The 18,052-nt window shown below is 33.7% G+C and overlaps 2 protein-coding genes across 3 annotated transcripts; both read right to left on the reverse strand.

Moving 5' to 3' along the window:
- Positions 1-31: 31 nt before the first annotated feature.
- LIS (WD-40 repeat family protein / small nuclear ribonucleoprotein Prp4p-like protein) lies at positions 32-5,545 on the reverse strand. The gene is made up of 6 exons (XM_068637947.2): positions 5,309-5,545; positions 2,096-2,995; positions 1,544-1,997; positions 1,251-1,448; positions 1,011-1,092; positions 32-347 (listed from the first exon to the last, which is right to left on the reverse strand). The coding sequence occupies exons 2-6, from the start codon at positions 2,980-2,982 to the stop codon at positions 256-258; spliced, it is 1,713 nt and encodes a 570-aa protein (XP_068494048.2). The 5' UTR covers positions 2,983-2,995; positions 5,309-5,545; the 3' UTR covers positions 32-255.
- Positions 5,546-6,731: 1,186 nt separating this feature from the next.
- On the reverse strand, positions 6,732-17,697 carry PAS1 (FKBP-type peptidyl-prolyl cis-trans isomerase family protein). 2 transcript variants are annotated; one of them, XR_016523583.1, is made up of 21 exons: positions 17,476-17,697; positions 16,625-16,762; positions 16,437-16,521; positions 16,214-16,283; positions 15,734-15,831; positions 15,022-15,144; positions 14,687-14,719; positions 13,429-13,487; positions 13,238-13,322; positions 12,701-12,859; positions 11,422-11,479; positions 10,905-11,053; positions 10,610-10,707; positions 10,152-10,221; positions 9,519-9,578; positions 8,755-8,811; positions 8,394-8,472; positions 8,185-8,262; positions 7,469-7,570; positions 7,314-7,385; positions 6,732-7,217 (listed from the first exon to the last, which is right to left on the reverse strand). XR_016523583.1 is itself a non-coding variant. In XM_068637949.2 (21 exons), exons 2-21 carry the CDS (start codon positions 16,693-16,695, stop codon positions 6,948-6,950), a joined length of 1,866 nt encoding a protein of 621 aa, XP_068494050.1. In that variant the 5' UTR covers positions 16,696-16,762; positions 17,476-17,697; the 3' UTR covers positions 6,732-6,947. The 2 variants fall into 2 exon arrangements, 1 of the variants encoding a protein (XP_068494050.1); XM_068637949.2 differs by having other exon boundaries at positions 8,394-8,462.
- Between the last annotated feature and the right edge of the window lie 355 nt (positions 17,698-18,052).

The raw sequence follows: 18,052 nt of genomic DNA on the forward strand, positions 1-18,052 counted from the left end.
TAGTGTTTTACAAGTAAAAACGTAAAAGAAAGAAAACAAATAACCGGATGCTACATTGAAATGAAGGAATATTTAGTTATTTACTCATGCTACATCAACTGGAATTGCAAATAACGTATTTTTTCAATGTAATGTATGATTACGTAAAATCCATCCAAGCAACACAGTCATGCTAAGATGTTGTCTCTAACAAAAATGATGAATCTAATTTGGGCCACCGAAGTCCTTTGAGAAATTGCATCTCATCAAAATGGCTTAATCAACATCCATTGCTTGTTCGTTAGTCGTATTGCTGGACCACAGTTTTATGGTGCGATCATGGGAGACGGTAACAATGTGGCCGCCATCTGCAAACAATAATAATAAATGCTAAAATCAGAATACTGTAAACTGGGGATACAGAAGCGCATGCATACAAACAATTTATAAAAAAAAACTTTTATTATCAGCTGAAAGACTTGATCCTTACATTTCTAAAAGAACCCTTAGGTTCAAACTTTTACGCTCTGTGAAAGGCTTATTGTATGTCACTTACCAAGAGTGTGTAAACATTAAAATTGATGAAGTCCTATCCTTTAACATTTGATAATAAAATAAGAGAACCCATCTCTCTCCTTTCATTCCCTTTAACGTTTTTTATGGCATGTAGGAAGGGAATGAACGCAGAAGAAAAATCTCTGAAGCACATAAAAAATGTCCCCAGCTGGATTAAAACTCGGCAAAATACAAACAAGATTTGCAATTTGTCATAGGATGTACCCATTAAACTCAATGCCACACATAATTTATTTAATCAATTCACTACAACAAACTATCCAGATATATCATTAGTCTTTTAAAATACCCATTAGTTAGATTTTAATTTCACATTGGTGATTTGTGGAATGGAAACTGGTGCAGTGAAACAGACACATCAATCACATAACGAAATAGCACATAACAGAGAGAGAAAAATGATATCTGAATCAGAGCGATGGATGTGTAATTCGTTTCTAAGATAGAAATCCGACCTCCAAGAACATCCACAGAGGTAACTTTTGCTTCATGCCCAGATAGTGTCTTCACAGGCTTAAAGTCACGGCCTGACCAAACCTACAGTTAAAACATAAATATAAATAAGTCTAACCAATTACCCATGCAAAGGTGCCTCTATATAAATATAAATAAGTATACTGAAACCAAAATAAACAACTAATGAATCTTAAAATTTCACTTGAACAAAACGTTTGAGGTAGAAATAGAATGTATACCTTAGCAGTCATGTCATATGAGGCAGTTACCAAAAAGTAACCTTCTTGTGGCTCAAATTTAACTTGTGATATTAAATTGGAGTGAGCAGGAATAGTATAGAAGGATTTCTTCTTCCTCAAATCCCAAATCCGACATGTGTTGTCTTCACCACCAGTGGCTAGATGATATCCATTAGGTGAAAAACTGATGCCAAGAACCTTCAAAATGAATTACAATCATAGTCAGCCTTAAAGTTAAGTGTAAAATCATGATTTTGAGAGATGGCAAGACCATGGGGTCTTTAATCTCCTACCGGCTTGACATGACCTTCCAGTGCAAGAATACTTCTTCCAGTTCGGAGGTCCCAAACACGAGCCAGAGAATCTAGTCCACAAGATGCAGCTAATGATCCATCACGGTGGAAAGCCAAACCATACACACTTCTACTATGCCCTTCTTGAAGAAGCAACTCCTCCCCTGTCTCTATGTCCCATAATCTCCATGTCTTGTCAAAACTAGCAGTGCCCAGGTACTTCCCTGATGGATGGAAGGCAATACGTGCAAGACGGTCTAGATGACCCCCGAATGTTTTCAAAAGTGATCCTTGATCATTCCAATACTTTGCTGTTCGATCAGCAGAGGCTGTTGCTAAATGATCATGAACAGGAGAAAAAGCAACATCAGTAGCACGTTCTGTGTGCCCCTTCAAGGTGGAACGCTTTTCTATGTTGGGCATGCTCCACAACTTGGAAGCTCCAGTCAGAGAACTACAAAATAAATAAAAAATCTGTAGTAGATTATAATGTTTCACAATGGAAGAAAGGTTACAAAGTCAGGCTTAAGCTGTACAGCAACAACAACATACCAGGTAGCAAGACATTTTCCATCCCTTGAGAAGGAGCAACCAGAAAGTGGTCGATCATCTCCAATCTCACTGAATTCGAGATTCAAATTCCCAGCCTGCGTTAATGCCCAATCAATCTCTGCATCCATATCTTCATCTGGATCATCCCTTCTTCTTTGTGCCCGTTGAATCCGTAATGCTGCCCTCGCTAAAGAATATTTAGTAATATAAATTCTGGCATCCAGGAGAGCCTTTGACCCTTCAGTGTAAAAAGGATACTGCAGTTCTTCCTCAGCCTCGTCTTTTGGAGCAGAAGCCGCAGCTTCTTCATCCTCGTGAGCTTTCATCAGCTTCTCCAACTGACCTTCTGCATCTAGCTTCGCCATAATCATCCGCAACCTGTCCCGCCTCTCCATCTCTCTCTCACCAAACAGAGTTATTGGCTCACCAAGATGCCGAAGCCGAGCTCGCACAGCCATGTCATTCGTAGGAACAGCAAGTGCAGCTGCACGCCTCTTCATCATGAGTTCCTGCATTGCCTTTTCCTGCCGATCTCTCACCAGTCTACTCTCCTCAGATACCTCATACTCCCCAGTCCCCTGGTTAATTCTTCCATTTGAGTCATCATTGTCCGAGTCAGAGTCACTAGATCCAACCTCGCCATTTTGTGGCACGGGTGGCCTAATGACTGGTGGCCGAACTGGAAGTGGTGCCAGCGGGCGAGGGGGAGGAATTGCAGGAATTGGAGCTAAAGGAGGAACAACAGAAGGAGCAATAACCGGTGGAATAACAGGTTGTATTGAATGGGGTAGAGATGCATTATCCGAAATAGTATCTTGACCATCAGAGGCAGGTAAAGATGGTTCTGCAGTAATAGTCGATGCAGTGTTTTCCTTCTCCACTTCCATGATTCCAACCCAACTGAAAGGATAAAAAAACAATACTTAATTTTAGACTACACAATTAAATTCAAATATTACTACAAATAAATAAAATAATTGGACAGAAAAATTAAATAAATTGCCAATATGTCATATCTAAGGAAACACAAGCAGAGAAGGGTCAAGAGTACACATAAAACCACACAAAAAAAAGCATCTAAGAAAGTAAAGGTTCAATAGAATTTAGTTAGTGGTGGTCGGCATGAATAGGTTTGGCATAAAACAAAACCAAATCCCTTTACAGACCAATTATAACTTATAATGTTAAATTTCAAAATCAACCCATTTCATTCCTAAAACGGTTTGGTCAAATTCACTCCGTTTTCAACTTGTTTTAAAACCTTACTTCTTTAATATAGAAAATCTATTCATAAATCCAAATTCTAAACCCTTTTTTTAAAAACCTGTATATAAAACAAATTTTGATTATTGTGTTATACAATAAGACAAAATAACAAAGGTATTGTTGATTATTGTGACGCATCCCAAAACTAAACTAGGCAAGAAGGCAGAGCACATATTTACCTAATAATCACATTTAGGATAACTCAAGAAACGAGAGAAGACGGCCAAAAAATGCACAACTATTGACTACCAAGAAGTAAATTTTTCATACCAGCATGTTACTTTATCTGACTTTCCTTCAGTCAAAATGGTCAAATCTCAGCCTGAGACCCTAATCAAAGAGCATTTTATTCATTTTATTATTAGTGGTCTTTTCTAATTATTCAACAAAAGTTGACTGACACTAATTATTTATTATGGTCTACCACAGCTAAATAGAGGCTTTTGAGACAAGGTAATGAGGAGCATCTACCTAGTTCACGTGATAAGGCCAAAAAAAGGTTGGTTGGTCCTAATTAATTTCAATGTTCAGTCTTTCATATAATGTTTCTTATTTTTATTTTTTTTTAAATTGTATCAAAAGATGGTTTCTACTTCTCTCAATCATTTAAAATTTACTCTCGTGGGCAGCTATATTAATCACTGCTATGGGCAAGTGAGTGGCAACCTTGCTAGGTTGCTAGATTACTTTGAGCCTGTTCAAACCAGAACAATGTTCAGAAATCAGAATAACAAGAATCAAGCACTATACATCTGGGCTGATCTTAGCTCCAATTTTAATATAGAAATTAGAAAATCGTATTTGTTAAAAATAAAGAAATTTTTTAGGAGCCTAACCTAGCAACTTCAGCTCTTGACATGTACTAAAAGGCCTCTTCCTTCTACCAAGTGGTTAGAGTTTAAACCTCTCTTCTCTGATTCTAAATAATTATTAGCAACAAAATGGATTTCATTCCAGCATAAATCTTCCACATAGTATTTAGCAACAAAATTCTAGCGCACTTGGATGATAAGCAGAAGCATAAATCCATGTTGTGTCAATGTAAAAAATTTAAAATTTTAATGATATACCCTAATTTTAGTGTTGATCTCCCTATCTGACCTTCTTAGCTATTGGTACCATAAAATATAATTCATGACAAATACGAATTCATATATATCCACTGTTTTTTTTCACACAACAAAAAACAGTGCAAAATCCAGCTGAATATTATTTTAAAAATGTAAAAGGATTGTGCCAAAGCTTCTGAATACATTTTTACAGTGCACATTAGTGGCTTCATATCCAACATGTGTTTCATGCATAACAATAGTTCATATTACACTAAGTTCTAAACGCCACCTCCTTTTTATGCTTAGTGACCAATCTGTTATTGACCACTACTAACAAACCATACAAAAAGTTTGAAAGGTAAAGTTTGAAGAATATGCTTTATCTATAACATGCTATCTCACATTAAGCTCTGATTGTCCTACTTTTCCTCAACCCTCCCCCTTCAAAGTAGATTACACACAAGGAGTCAAAATATAACTAATTCAGCAGAGACTATGTCATCTATCATCCACCCACTCCTTTTCACAGTTAACATTTTGACAATCAAATTAATAAGAGAAACAGCGAGTATGCTGAGTATTTTTGCTTTATTAAAACATTTAATCATAACATGCCACTGTTACAACCTTTTTGGAATGTTGCTCTGAGCAAAGGTTGGGAAAACCCAGCTCTGAATATCTCACAAACTGAATACAATAACATACATTTGCTAAGCCTCGGAAGGGTTTAACTCTTTCCCCAAATCCCAAATCCCAACTCACTCTTCAACAGAAAACCCCAATCTTCAAATAGAACACAAGAAATGAAAAATAAAAACGAAATCATAGCAGTGAGCACAGAGCTACAATGAGAGAGCTAGAAAAACTACAAAATAGTAGTGAGTAAATAGCCTACCTCACCAAACCAAATCCGTAAAGGAGATTTTGTGTGCTGTGACGTTCACGTGTTTAGGGTTTCGTTGTCGCTCATGCAGCGACGTGCTGAAGTTGACGGCACAAATCCTTGACGGCGGAAGACGGAGACGAGGGTGGTGAGCGAGGAGGTGCCGACGAGACGAGGGAGAGAGTAGGGAGGAAGAGCGTGAACACTGACTAGTGAGGTTTCATATTCATTCATGTGTTTTTTTAATATGAACTTCATTTTATTTTATTCTTAAAAATATACTTTGATGTGTTTATTAATTTTCTTTTTCAGAATAATTTTTTCTATTAATTAAATGTAGGTTAATTACTTTAAATTAAAAAAAGAAATTAATTTCTATTATCATACTTTCATATTATATATTATATTATTAATTTTAGTTTGTATCTTAAAGTATTTTTAATTAAGTTTAAAGTTAAACAAAAAATAACAATATATAGGTAGATGTAAGAATTTTGTTATATCTAGTAGGAAAACAATATTTTAATTAATTTGGTGTTTATTTATTAATGTCAAGACTTGGTAGTAATGCCTCCAAATAAATGATGCACTAATGGTAATGTATTGTAAAGATTATTTAAGAATTTGAGGAAGTATTTGTATAAAATCTTTTAAACATTATAACTTTTCCTATAAAAAAAAAAGTCTAATTTAAGTTATCATTGTTGAAAAAATATATTATGTCTCAAAATATTATGTCCACTTCAGTATAATAATTATTTATTTATTATTGGTGTTTCATCTCAAATAATTAATTTTGTTTTAATAATTAACTTTGCTAATTGTCTCGTTTTATACTGCAAGTAAAGTTGATTCATTTGTGCTAAAATAGAAAATGTTGAATGAGAAACAATTATGCCGCTTGATGCAACATTAGTAACAATGTCTCCCTTTCATATAACAACTGCTAAAACAGCTCTTAAAATGAAAGTTTTGTTCGTCTCTTCCGATCCTTAAAGGAAAAAAAACTTTATAAATGTGTCTTTACTCATAAATAATCTTATGACGATAATTATTCATATAATAACCAATGTTTCTTTATCATAGTTAAACTTATAAAAATTAATCTATTAATTGATTGATTGACAAAATTGAAATTTAGTTAAGACGTTGTTGTAAAATTAGAAAATCTCTTACCATTACTGTAGAACAATTTGTCGAATTTTGTGTCAATTTTTTTTAACTCAGTTTTAGAAAAAGATTGAATTTCTAATGCATTCATGAATATTAGTTCATATAAAAGAATCGAGAGTGCTCTCTTATTTCTGGTTCTTTTCACCTTTTTCAAAAAAATAAAAGTCTGTCTTGGTTCCTAACACACAACATATAATAACTCAAAGATATTGCCGCACTTCCAACAATTGCTTCAGTTTGTTCACCTTTTGCTATTTTCTACTTGCTTACAGTTTCTTTTATTCAATACATATAAATGGTTTACATTACAACGTAAAAGTTGAACACAAAAATCTTTCGGCAGATAGCATGAAATTCCCCGGAGTAACATCAAAGTTACAAATACCTAAACTCTCATTCTTTAAATATACGTGTTAAAATGACCTGGAATGACGTCTTTATAAATTATATTATGACAAACTATGTTTTTGAAGTTAAATTAAAGTATGGCACATCTATTAAGCCCAAGTGATTCAAAAAGTCTTCTACCAGAAGGCCAAAAGAGAGAGAACCAACTATTTCGAGGTGCCTCAGGTGGTGGTTCATGTGAATCCTCAAAACTTGTTTCATCAGAGTCCCCATGTACTTCATCCTTCAGGCTTTCGCTTGTTATTTGATCTCCATCAGCATCACCTTTAGCTTCCGCAATTTCTCCAGGCTTCTTGTCAAATAGCCCTTTAAACTGTTTCCTAGCTTTCTTCTCGACTTCCTGCAGATGAATTGATATTAGAATAAAGTGTTAAAAGTTTCCTTCAGTGATGTCTCAAATCAAGCACATAATCCAAATAACTGATTTCAAACCCACCTGCTCCTTCTGCTTCAGTTTTTGAAGAGCTGCAGTTGCATCTGATTCAGTTGACTTGTCAACTTTCATCATCTAAAAATAGCATTAAAGTGATTTTAGAAACAGATAACAGTACAGCTTTAAATGCTACACAAGTTACACATGAAGATCTGTACCATTTTGAAATCAGCCCCTGCTTCTTCAAAATCTCCAGCAGTCATGTAGGCCATTCCACGACGATAAAGGCCCTTGACATGTGCAGGATTTGCATCCAAAACCTGAATGATTCATTGAAAAAAATAGGTAGTGAGAAATACACAGCACAAGTTTCCATCTAGCTTTAGAGTTGAGGAAAATAAACAGACTGTTTATAGCACAACTGTATTATTCATGTCATTTATCTTTTTCTTCTCCTTTTAAACCCATTTAGCATTCATTGTTTGTTTTCTGAAGAAAAACAAATCCTTAAAAAAAAGGAATTTTACTCCAACAGAAGTCACCCTATAATGATGTGTAGCAACTAACTAAAGAATGAAAAGTTGTACTCCTTTATGTTTTAGCCCCTTGCCAAACATTTGATTATGGAATAGCAATTAATCCGAGGAAAGTAGAAAGTCATGGTGATTGACTCAGTTAGTTAAAATAGTTCACTTGGAAAGGGTGCAGCTTAATAGCTCAGATAGACTAACAACAAATTTTTGCGTCAAATCCCTCAACCCCATCCAAGAAACATCACTAGGTTAGAACATTACTACAGAACACTCGTAATTATAAATCAAATCCATGACGTTGTTTTACTATTCAAACGTACCAAAATCAACTAATGAATTGTGTTTAATCCAATGAAATAAAATTATATACATATATATATAGCTGAGGTCATCAAACATACCTTATTGCAAGTCTCAATGGACTTTTTGCATTCCCCCAGTTTTAGATGGCATGCAGCAACATTCAGATGTAGCAAATTCTTCAATAATGGGAGCAAAAGTGATAAAAAAATTTAGTCTAAAGTTAAATCAATCTACCAAGCTTAATTATGTTAGGTAATACATGCATCCTTTCTTTAATATACTGGGAAAGAGACAAAAGATCACTCACTCTTGTGTCTGCAAAAATCTTTCCTTCTTCATCATCTTGAGGATTGATATGATTAAATTCTCGAAGCAACTGTTACAAACTACCACATAATGTTAATAAGTTTGATGGCATAATTAGACATTTAGAGCCACAAACAAAAGTCCAAGTGAAAATACAAATCCAATTATCATGGAATATACAATAGAAATCCAATACATGTAATATACAAATCAATTCAAACAACAAAGTCAGATATTCAAACAGAAACGAAATAAACAAAATCTCACAGTATTCAAGTGACTAAATTTTCTATGAGAAAAATGTTGACTGAAGAACATAAGAGCATAAGATTCAACTTAGCACAAAAGAGAAAGATCAATACCTTTTCATACTTTGCCTTGGCAAGTTCATATTTCCCTTCTTTGAACAGCTTGTTACCCTGAAATACAATAATAGAATGAAACATTCGACTTTATTTCATTTTTATTCATCGGGGAAAAGTAAGTGATTGTACTTGCAAAGTAAGGGAAAGGTAAGCTTAAACTTAGTAAGTGATTGTAGTACAGGTATGAAAACAAATAATGAGTATTAACCAAATAAGCTACAGTGAAGCCAGGGTTATTTTAATCTATACAAGGAGGGCAAGATTTGATAGAAAATAATCATTTGTATATTTTACAGAAATAATAATTTATCAAAAAATGAAATATTGAGATTTTTAATGAACTTTCCCTGTATTGTTCAATTTTTTTACGATTCTTTCAGCATAGCAAAGAGAGAATTAACCATGCATCACTAACAGAAGGTCTATAACCATTGAAGACAGCTTTCACAGCATAAATGTTTCACCTTTCTTATTCTCAAATCTCTGCTCAACACATGTTCACATGGATGTTAAGAAGTTCCCAACGTAGGAACATATATTGTCAAAATATACACACTGAATCACAACAATGACAACAAAAACACAAATAAAACCTTATACGTAAGGAAAAAAGGTAGAATTGCCACCTAGTTCACAAATAACTTTGAATAAATCCAGTGTAACTGTGGTCAACTTAGCTGACTATTTTTCTGGTTTTAACTGAGTATCTCACAAACATAGCTGAAACAGCATAGGAAAGTTGTGCAGGTTCAACTGCATACCGTGTTTCTGATGCTTTCAGCTTCATTCATTATAGTTTTAAAGTCCAATCCTGTCCAGTCCTGTAATAAGGAATAAAGTCCATAATGCATTGGTCATCTCATCATTGTAAGGATATGATTCAAAAAATGTAAATAGAAACTAAAGCAGCTAAAGATTAAAAAAAATTATGTAAGCTAATTATATATTTGAAAAAGGTATTAAACCCAGCATGTATGATTTATCCTATGCAGTTTAACATGATTATCATAGTTCAGCCAGGGACCAAAATCATAAAAAACAAACCTGAAATCTATCTAATTCAAGAATATTTAAATAATGCTAACCAAACTGGAAAATAAGATATAGAATATAGATCTTAGAAAGTGGATTTAGACATAACTCAATCCTACAAAATTGGCTTACAATGTGAAATCTGCACCCACTTACATAATATATAATTTGATCATATCAACAGTGGACATGGGATCTCTAACATAAGCATAACTTCAGCATTGTGATCTCTAACACTTATTTTTTCTGTTGCAACTTGCAATACTTCACCAAACATTCACCACCATGTATAATTGCCAAATGCATATATGTAACTACTCTAGTAAATAACATGAATTTAACTGAACAATTTGAAAAAATACCTTTGGCGTTTCAAAACTTAGAAGCTCAATTTCCCATTGAATATGAGCACCCTCAGGGACATTTGAAGGCCTGGTCATAAAAGGAGGAAGTATGTCAATGATATCATGCAGCATAGGGATAGAACAGAATGCCAGTGGATATTGTTAGAATAGGTTCAGAGTAATCTAAGTAAGCTTTATTCAAAAGCTGTTTTGGGTAGTAGTACTTATCTGTACCTAGGATTACTTGTTTTTTACTCTTTCCTTTCTCTTCATTGTATCACACAAATCTGATGTATATAAATATGACAACCTAAAGGAAACCTATTTAAGCTCTAAAAATATACTTTCTCTTTTTCTTTATTTTCTGAAGTGATATTAAGATAGAAACCATATTCAATTTGCAATTGCTTGCTCTAAAATGCTTTAAGAATTATTGGTTAAAACAATAGAGTAAAAAAGTGTTTTTTGTCTGCAACCTTGGAAACTTATCATAGGCATAGTCAGGAGGGCATGTGACGAGAGCTATCTCTCCAGGAAGCATCAGACGAACACTCATTTCAAATCCCTCTGGTACCTAAAACACAAAGAAAATGAGATTCCAAAGCAATAATCAATGCAATGTGATGTATTTGCATTCATATCATTGATGTGAAAGGGCAGACATTCTAGTTAAATACTGCAAATCAGGAATTTCTAGACACCAAAATCTATAAAAAGAAGAAAAGAAAACAATTGAACTTGACTTTATTTATGCTCAAGCTGGAAACTCACAAGCCCTTCTCCAGAACTGAACTCTAATGGTTGACCATCATTGTCTACCCTTGTATCATAAAAAACCTTCTTTTCTTCATTGAGAACAGTACCCTTGTAATGAACACGAAGTAGACTGTCATGAAGGGGACAATCCATGGGAAAATCACCTGTTATATACAAAAAAAATCAACATCATTCAAGACTTTGAATCACAATAACCAACTGGAACTTAAACAATGTGACGCAAGCATAAAATTAAAAATCTTAGTTCCTTCTCCTAACATACCACCTTAATAAAAGAACAATAATAAAATTGTGAAAAACAAAACACACTAACAATGAATTCGTACTATAATTGTAACATCTTTAATATAAACTCAAGCATTGACTAGGCATTCTCCACAATATTATTTTCCATATCTTTCTTTTTTTATTTCATTTATTCCTTAGTTAAAAACTAAAAAGAAGTTATGAAGCCTTTCATAAACTCTCCTTGTAAGATTGGTAGCAGTAAAATAACTCTAGAGGCTCTGACCTTTGCCATCATGTATTCGGCGTTTTATTAGGCACCCATCTCCAAGCATGTCCCTCACCTGTTGATATATTACTAAGATGAAAATTCTTATGAAAATAAGAAATTGTAGTGCATATAAATTTATGTACATCATGAATCACAAAAAAAAACCTTCTTGTACATATTAGACTATGTACTTAGTTATATTTTGTATTTAAATATTGTACTTACATAGTTAGAGTTATTAGCTATTGCTGACAGCTATCTCTTGTATCAATTCAATAAAGCAGTTAGTTACTAACAACATCTATCTCTTTTTGTTGAAAGCAGTTAGTTATAAATACACTTGTAAGCTTGATCTTTCAAATGTTAATGAAAAGAATACAGTTCATAATCCGGTGTTTTACAGCCACACCAAACACATAGAGATTGATATTTTCTTCATGCAGGAAAAGATCTGGCCAAAAGCAGCTTCTCATATATTGCATTCCAGCACTGGATCAATGGGCAGATGCGATGACCAAGCCCCTTTCTTCAGCTTCTTTTTCTTTTCTTAAAGGCAAACTCAATGCGAAGAATTTTTCTTGAGAAAAATCTTCTACTTATGTTTGAGGGGGGTATTATTAGAGTATGTACTTAGTTATATATTCTATGAAAATATTTTGTATTTTATGTACATAGTTAGCAGCCATCTCTTGTATCAATTGAGTAAAGCTACTTACAAGTTACAACAATTATCTCTTGTTGTAAGCAGTTAGCTATAAATACACTTGTAAACTTCTTTCAAATGTCATTGAAATGAATACAACTCAGTTTGTTACAAAATTCTCTCTTGTTCAGTTTCTTTCACAGTGCAAAATGTTGGGCACAACCTTAATTGCTGATTATTTATCATTCTTTTGAAGTTTCATAGCAAGTAAAGTGAGTGACAAATAAAGGAAAGAAAATAAAATAAAAACAGGCCAGTAATAGTTAATCATCCAAGCATGACCTCAAGACACTGAAAAATGAGGAACTCTTATATGACTCGCAAACATAAAAACATAATTACAAGCACCAATGCCAAATCATTTATTGCCTGCCATATAAAGCCACAAAATATATAGGTTAAAAATTGGTTATGGGTACTCAGTATAGAAGAAAGTTACATCAGTGAATGCCTCATAACTTCAGTATAGTAGATAACCAATATGAATGCTAAGACAAGTTTATTCTCCATCACATTATTACTACACATACATGCCACAACAAACAAGTTCAATAATAAACCATGTTTTATATTGTGGAAAGTGTTGCTCACCTGAATAAAGTGAACCAGCTCCACTTCAAAATGGACTTCATCATAATCTTCTATTACAGGCATCAGAGGAGACTCGGTTAAATACTGAGTGGTAACATATATAACAGCCTTCTCTTGCCGAACCATTGTTCCTATCGCCATTTCAAGGCCCTTAGGTAGCTGATTTGCGTTAAAAGAAGGACAAAGAAATCAATATTAATATTAGAGAACATTTAAGGATATTGCAAGCACAACAATGACTAAGAAATTAATTGTTTCTATTAAAAAGTGGACTTTAAGCCTAACTCAATTTTATAAAACCGGTTTATAAAATGAGGTTTGCACTCACTTATATATTATAAAATGTCCAACAGTTTCCTTGTCATTTTTATCTATTTTTAAGGGAGCTGAATGCCTGGCAGCAATCAGGAAATAAAAAAAGACCATGGCCTGACCTAAATATTTGGAATCTTAAGAGAGACCAACTCATTATAAGGTTTATAGCACCACAATATTATCATCATTACAATTAACAAAAGCACAAAGTGATTTAAATACCTCTGATTTTCCAAATGTAAACAAGTATGGTTCTCCTTCTGTATGTGACATGATCAATTTCCCAGTAACTGTCTTTGCTGATATCCTGGTAGCAACCAAACAAAATATCATCAGAATCTCCCATCAATCCATTATACGCACTGACATGAGATGAGATGAACAATAGGAAAAAGGGGGGAAAATTGTTTTACCAAGCCTTTACTTCATAAGGTTCTCTTGGAGATTCCCAGCCCTGCCCTTCTTGCACTACCTACATTAAGAGAGCTAACCTTAGAAAACAAACAATGACCGGACCTTCATCCTACAGGCAAGATCTTTCCAGATCAAATTCCCCTTCTCAGTTTTTACTTGCTATTCACAAGATATACACATGACAACACATGATGTAAAAATTCTATGGAAATGCCAAAATATTTCGGCAAACTTTCTGACAAATTATGGAAAACTTCCAATTTACTAAGAATTTCCTGTTTCTATAGACAATATTCACTAGAAACACCTAAGGTTCAAATACTTGTAAATACTTATTCACAAGAATATATCACAATAAAATTGTTTTGAAATTGGTCCCTATCACCATTTACCGAGGACATGTTACACAACTACATGTCATATCACATGCTATCTTAAAGTGGTCACTAATGTGCCATGTCTAAATGCATGCTATATCAGCACTAACTGATTAATAGTGGACATTTTAAAATGAACTTAATTTTACAAGGACCAAAACAGGAAAAAAATTGAACGGCTCAAACCAAAACTTGCCATTTCTGCCGGGCTAAAAACATAATAAACCTGGAAAAAACATATCCATGCTTCCTAACTTAGTAGTCAATAGCATGCTACAGCACAGTAGCAGAGCAAAGCAACCCTAGACCTCTATGGGATTCCAAAGCAGAGCAGTTTTCTAAATAACAGTTTTTTGCACATTACAGCAGCACTACCTTGATATATCCTTCAAAAACCCAAGTGTACGCATTGAATACCATTGGGGTTTATTTGGGTAAAAATTTCCCCAGAGTTACCTCTGTTTTGACTTATGTTCCTTCACGTTTGACTTTTTTCAAGGGTTTTGTTCTTCTTCCTTTAGTTTGTATTTAGATGAGTAATTGTAAGACAATAATCCTTCCTAACATATTAAGCAACGTTATAAATTGTTTGTAAGTCCAACACAACCACAATCACTGCTGCATTCACCTGTAATTTTGGCAACACAATTACACTTTTAAAGCATGTTGTGCAGCCTAAAACTTCAAATAAAGGAAAACAATTCCAATTTCCCTAATTGGAGATGCTTTGAACATTTGTGTCAGTCTGACAAATCACAGCTCCTTTTTCCTTTTCATTTAGGGATTGATATTCATATTTCCCATGAGATCCATCCGTGATGATAGAAACATGAAAAACAAATTTGTAAACCATGAAGCAATATTTTCTATCCATTTATACCTTTTTTACGACTCCCAAATCATCAGTAACAACCTGCAAATATACACAAAAGGAAAATGAGGATTACAACACAGAGATCCAACAAGGATTAGTTATTCAGAAAAGAATAAAAAACACATAAATTGAGAAAACCAGGACTGTAGTAATGGGAAACACAAGAATAATACTGATGAATATCAAAATAAGGATGAAAAAAACTGGAAAAACAAAACCCTTAACTGTTGAGAAAGATAAACAAATAAGAAGAATTATTTTAATTTTGATACATGAGAAGGATAACAGATACAGAACATAAGCATTAGAATAAAAACAAAACTTAAAGTTGACATCCTTACCTTTGCTTTGAAAAAATCTATCAGCTCAATTTCGAAATGAAGTTCGTCCTCCTTAGGAAAACCATCTGGGGCGGAAATAGGACAATCATCTTCACCATAATGCAACTGATGCTTCATCTTGAACTGAAAGAATAAATAATACAATCTAATAAGGATCCACCAAAGTAATACCCCAAGAGAAACCATTGGAGGGCCCATCAAACATAGAATTTGACTTTCATTATTTCCCTAGCATTATCGATTACTCAAACCATTAATATGTTCAAGGAAACAATAATCATTTCACAGATGATACCTCAAATCCATAAGAAAAATCACATATAGGAGCAGCCAAAACCAAAGAAAGAAAAAAATGTTCAAGAAAATCAACAATGCAATTCATTAAAATAGAAATGCCAGGTAACAGTCAATTTTCCTCCTCTTTTATTATAATAGTAGAAGTGGCAGATGATGATGATGACGTTTAGAACTTCCATTGTTAGATTAACATAGTAGAAGTGATATTACTCTAAATATACAAATGAAACAAAATTGTCTTTGTGTTGCAGCATGATTTACATTAAGGTTTTAAGCCAAAATCATAATAAATGAAGACCAATGAGAAGCTTGAGTATAAACTGGATTAAGCATGAGACAAAGAGACTTGAGCTTATAGTCACCAGAAAAAACGCTACATATCAAAGGCAGTAATATTCAATAATTAGTATGTTACCATTGCCACTTCACCCTTCAACATTGTAGGAATTCCTTCTAGTAAGCCCAATAACATCTTGCTTTTGCCCAAAACATGCCTTATTGGGGTGCCTTTTCCTGTTTCAATGACATAAAAGGTTATCAAACCTAACACTGGGTCAACAACAGAAGACAATAATCTGGCACATATTTAACCAAAGCCTAATTACAAATTCTAAAATTCCAATTTCAATTATTTTTCTATAGGCGGGTGTTTCACTATGGAATTTTGTTCTCAAGTTCAGTATCTGTAGTGACTAGGAATTGGCAAAAGGAAGTAACAAAAAGTCCTCAATCAGTGTCAATTCTCAAACAAAAATAACACAAGCAGTACCAAAAATTGAGGATAGAAAACAACCCGTTTTGATAGAAAATAAATTCTAAACAAATCAACATAAGAGACTATCGTCTTTTTAAACCAAACACACTGAAAGGTCCCAAGATGCTTAATTCACCTCACCTCCATAATCAGATCTGGTAGATTCCACAAGTACTCCATCCAAAGTTCGAATGGTGCAGTGATAGATAATCTGAGACACATTATTATATAACAAATTCCTTATAAAAATCAAGTCAATAAAGCAAACACTACAACCATTGGCTCCCTTGCCAGTGTATTTCTATAATACCTACATATAACATAAGCACTCACATCCACAACCTAGAAAAACAGAAATAATAACCTGATCACCATCTGAAGGTCCAGCATCACCTCCACCAGGCCTCATCAAAGCTTTCATCAAACTCCCAGGCGTAATTTTCTTCTTCCTTCATTCTCACAAAGAAACAACACTTATAAACACAACCATACCACCTAAAACAAGCCATCAGAGCCAAAGCACAACAATAGAAAAAAAAAAAAAACAATTACCTCTTCTCATCCTCTGTTGGTGGCTTCTTCTTTGGTTCAAATTCCTGCGCAGCATCTTCATTTGCAGCCATAGTCACAGATCCCCTTCTCTTAGTAAGAAAGTAGAGACCACCTGATCTTTTCTTGTGGGTTCAATGACTAAAGAATAATGAAAATTAAGTGTTACCAGAAAATAAATCAAACAAAAATCATACAGGCTTGCTTTCAGTACCCACTGTTCATTCAGACATCACAAATCCAAACAAATAACAATAAATTAAAGAGTGAAAGCGTACTGAGTCCTAACAGGTTATTAGATTACATTCCTGTACCCAAAGTTAACATACATAATCACCATAGAGAAATTTCTTATTTCTCACATTGGAATCAAAAGCTACCGATAACATATAAGAATAATTTTGCAGACTGTAACGGCTTCAAAGTAGTAAAACAGATTCAAAATTCAGGTAACACTAAAACCTCAACTGCAAACGAAACCCATCATAACCAACCACTTTTTCCATATTTCATTAGAACTTTCTGTGTCTCACACTCATCCTTATTCACACAGTCATCGCACATGCCAGACTTAAGAATTGGAAGGAAGACTAAATTTCAAGACAAGCAAGATCCAACAGTCAACTCACACAGCCCTAATTGTAGATTGGATCACAACAAAGACACACCATAAGCAACTCTAACACTATCATCGTATCTCCGTACTTAACAAAAACCCTAATTCAACTATTCCACGACACAGATTAGAAAAATTAACAAGCATTCCAACACAACACGTAACAAAACCATATTAAAGACTGTGACCACAGAAAGTAATTGAATGAAAAAACAAGGCGAAGTGGAGGGATACATACAGAGATGCAGCAATGGCCGTGGAAATGACGAATTCCCTGAAGCGAAGTTAAAACTAAGAACGGTTTGGGTTTAGAAGCTTCTAGAAGAAGCAACCAAGAGCTAGAAATTGGTGAACAGAATTGCAGGAAAATAACACAGGAAGTGGAACAGTGTGGGCGGGGATGAATGTATGTAAATTTTTTTATTTTTAATCATATTTTTGCTTTTGTTATCATAAAAACATGTTTGTGTTTTCACTGGTGAAAATTTTAACCTTTAAAAAATTTAAAATTAAATATAAATAAATAAACAAAAAATCTAAATAAAAAATTGCAATTAACCTTTAAAAATAACTATAATCACAGCTTTCACCCATAAAAAAGACAAAAATTATTTTAAAATCATGCACCAAAAAGATTGAAGAATAGGCACCATACCTGCTTCTTCTTCTTCTCACCAACTTCTCAACTAACTAAATTCTTCTTCAGTAAATACAAAACCTTCTGAACTAATAAAGAAAAAATACTATTTTTTTTATTTAATTTGTTTGAAAAGTTTTGTCAACACCTCAGCATAATTAGAGCACCCTTTATGAAA

Source organism: Phaseolus vulgaris, chromosome 7 (assembly GCF_051622355.1).
Source record: "Phaseolus vulgaris cultivar YP4 chromosome 7, ASM5162235v1, whole genome shotgun sequence".
NCBI lineage: Eukaryota > Viridiplantae > Streptophyta > Magnoliopsida > Fabales > Fabaceae > Phaseolus > Phaseolus vulgaris.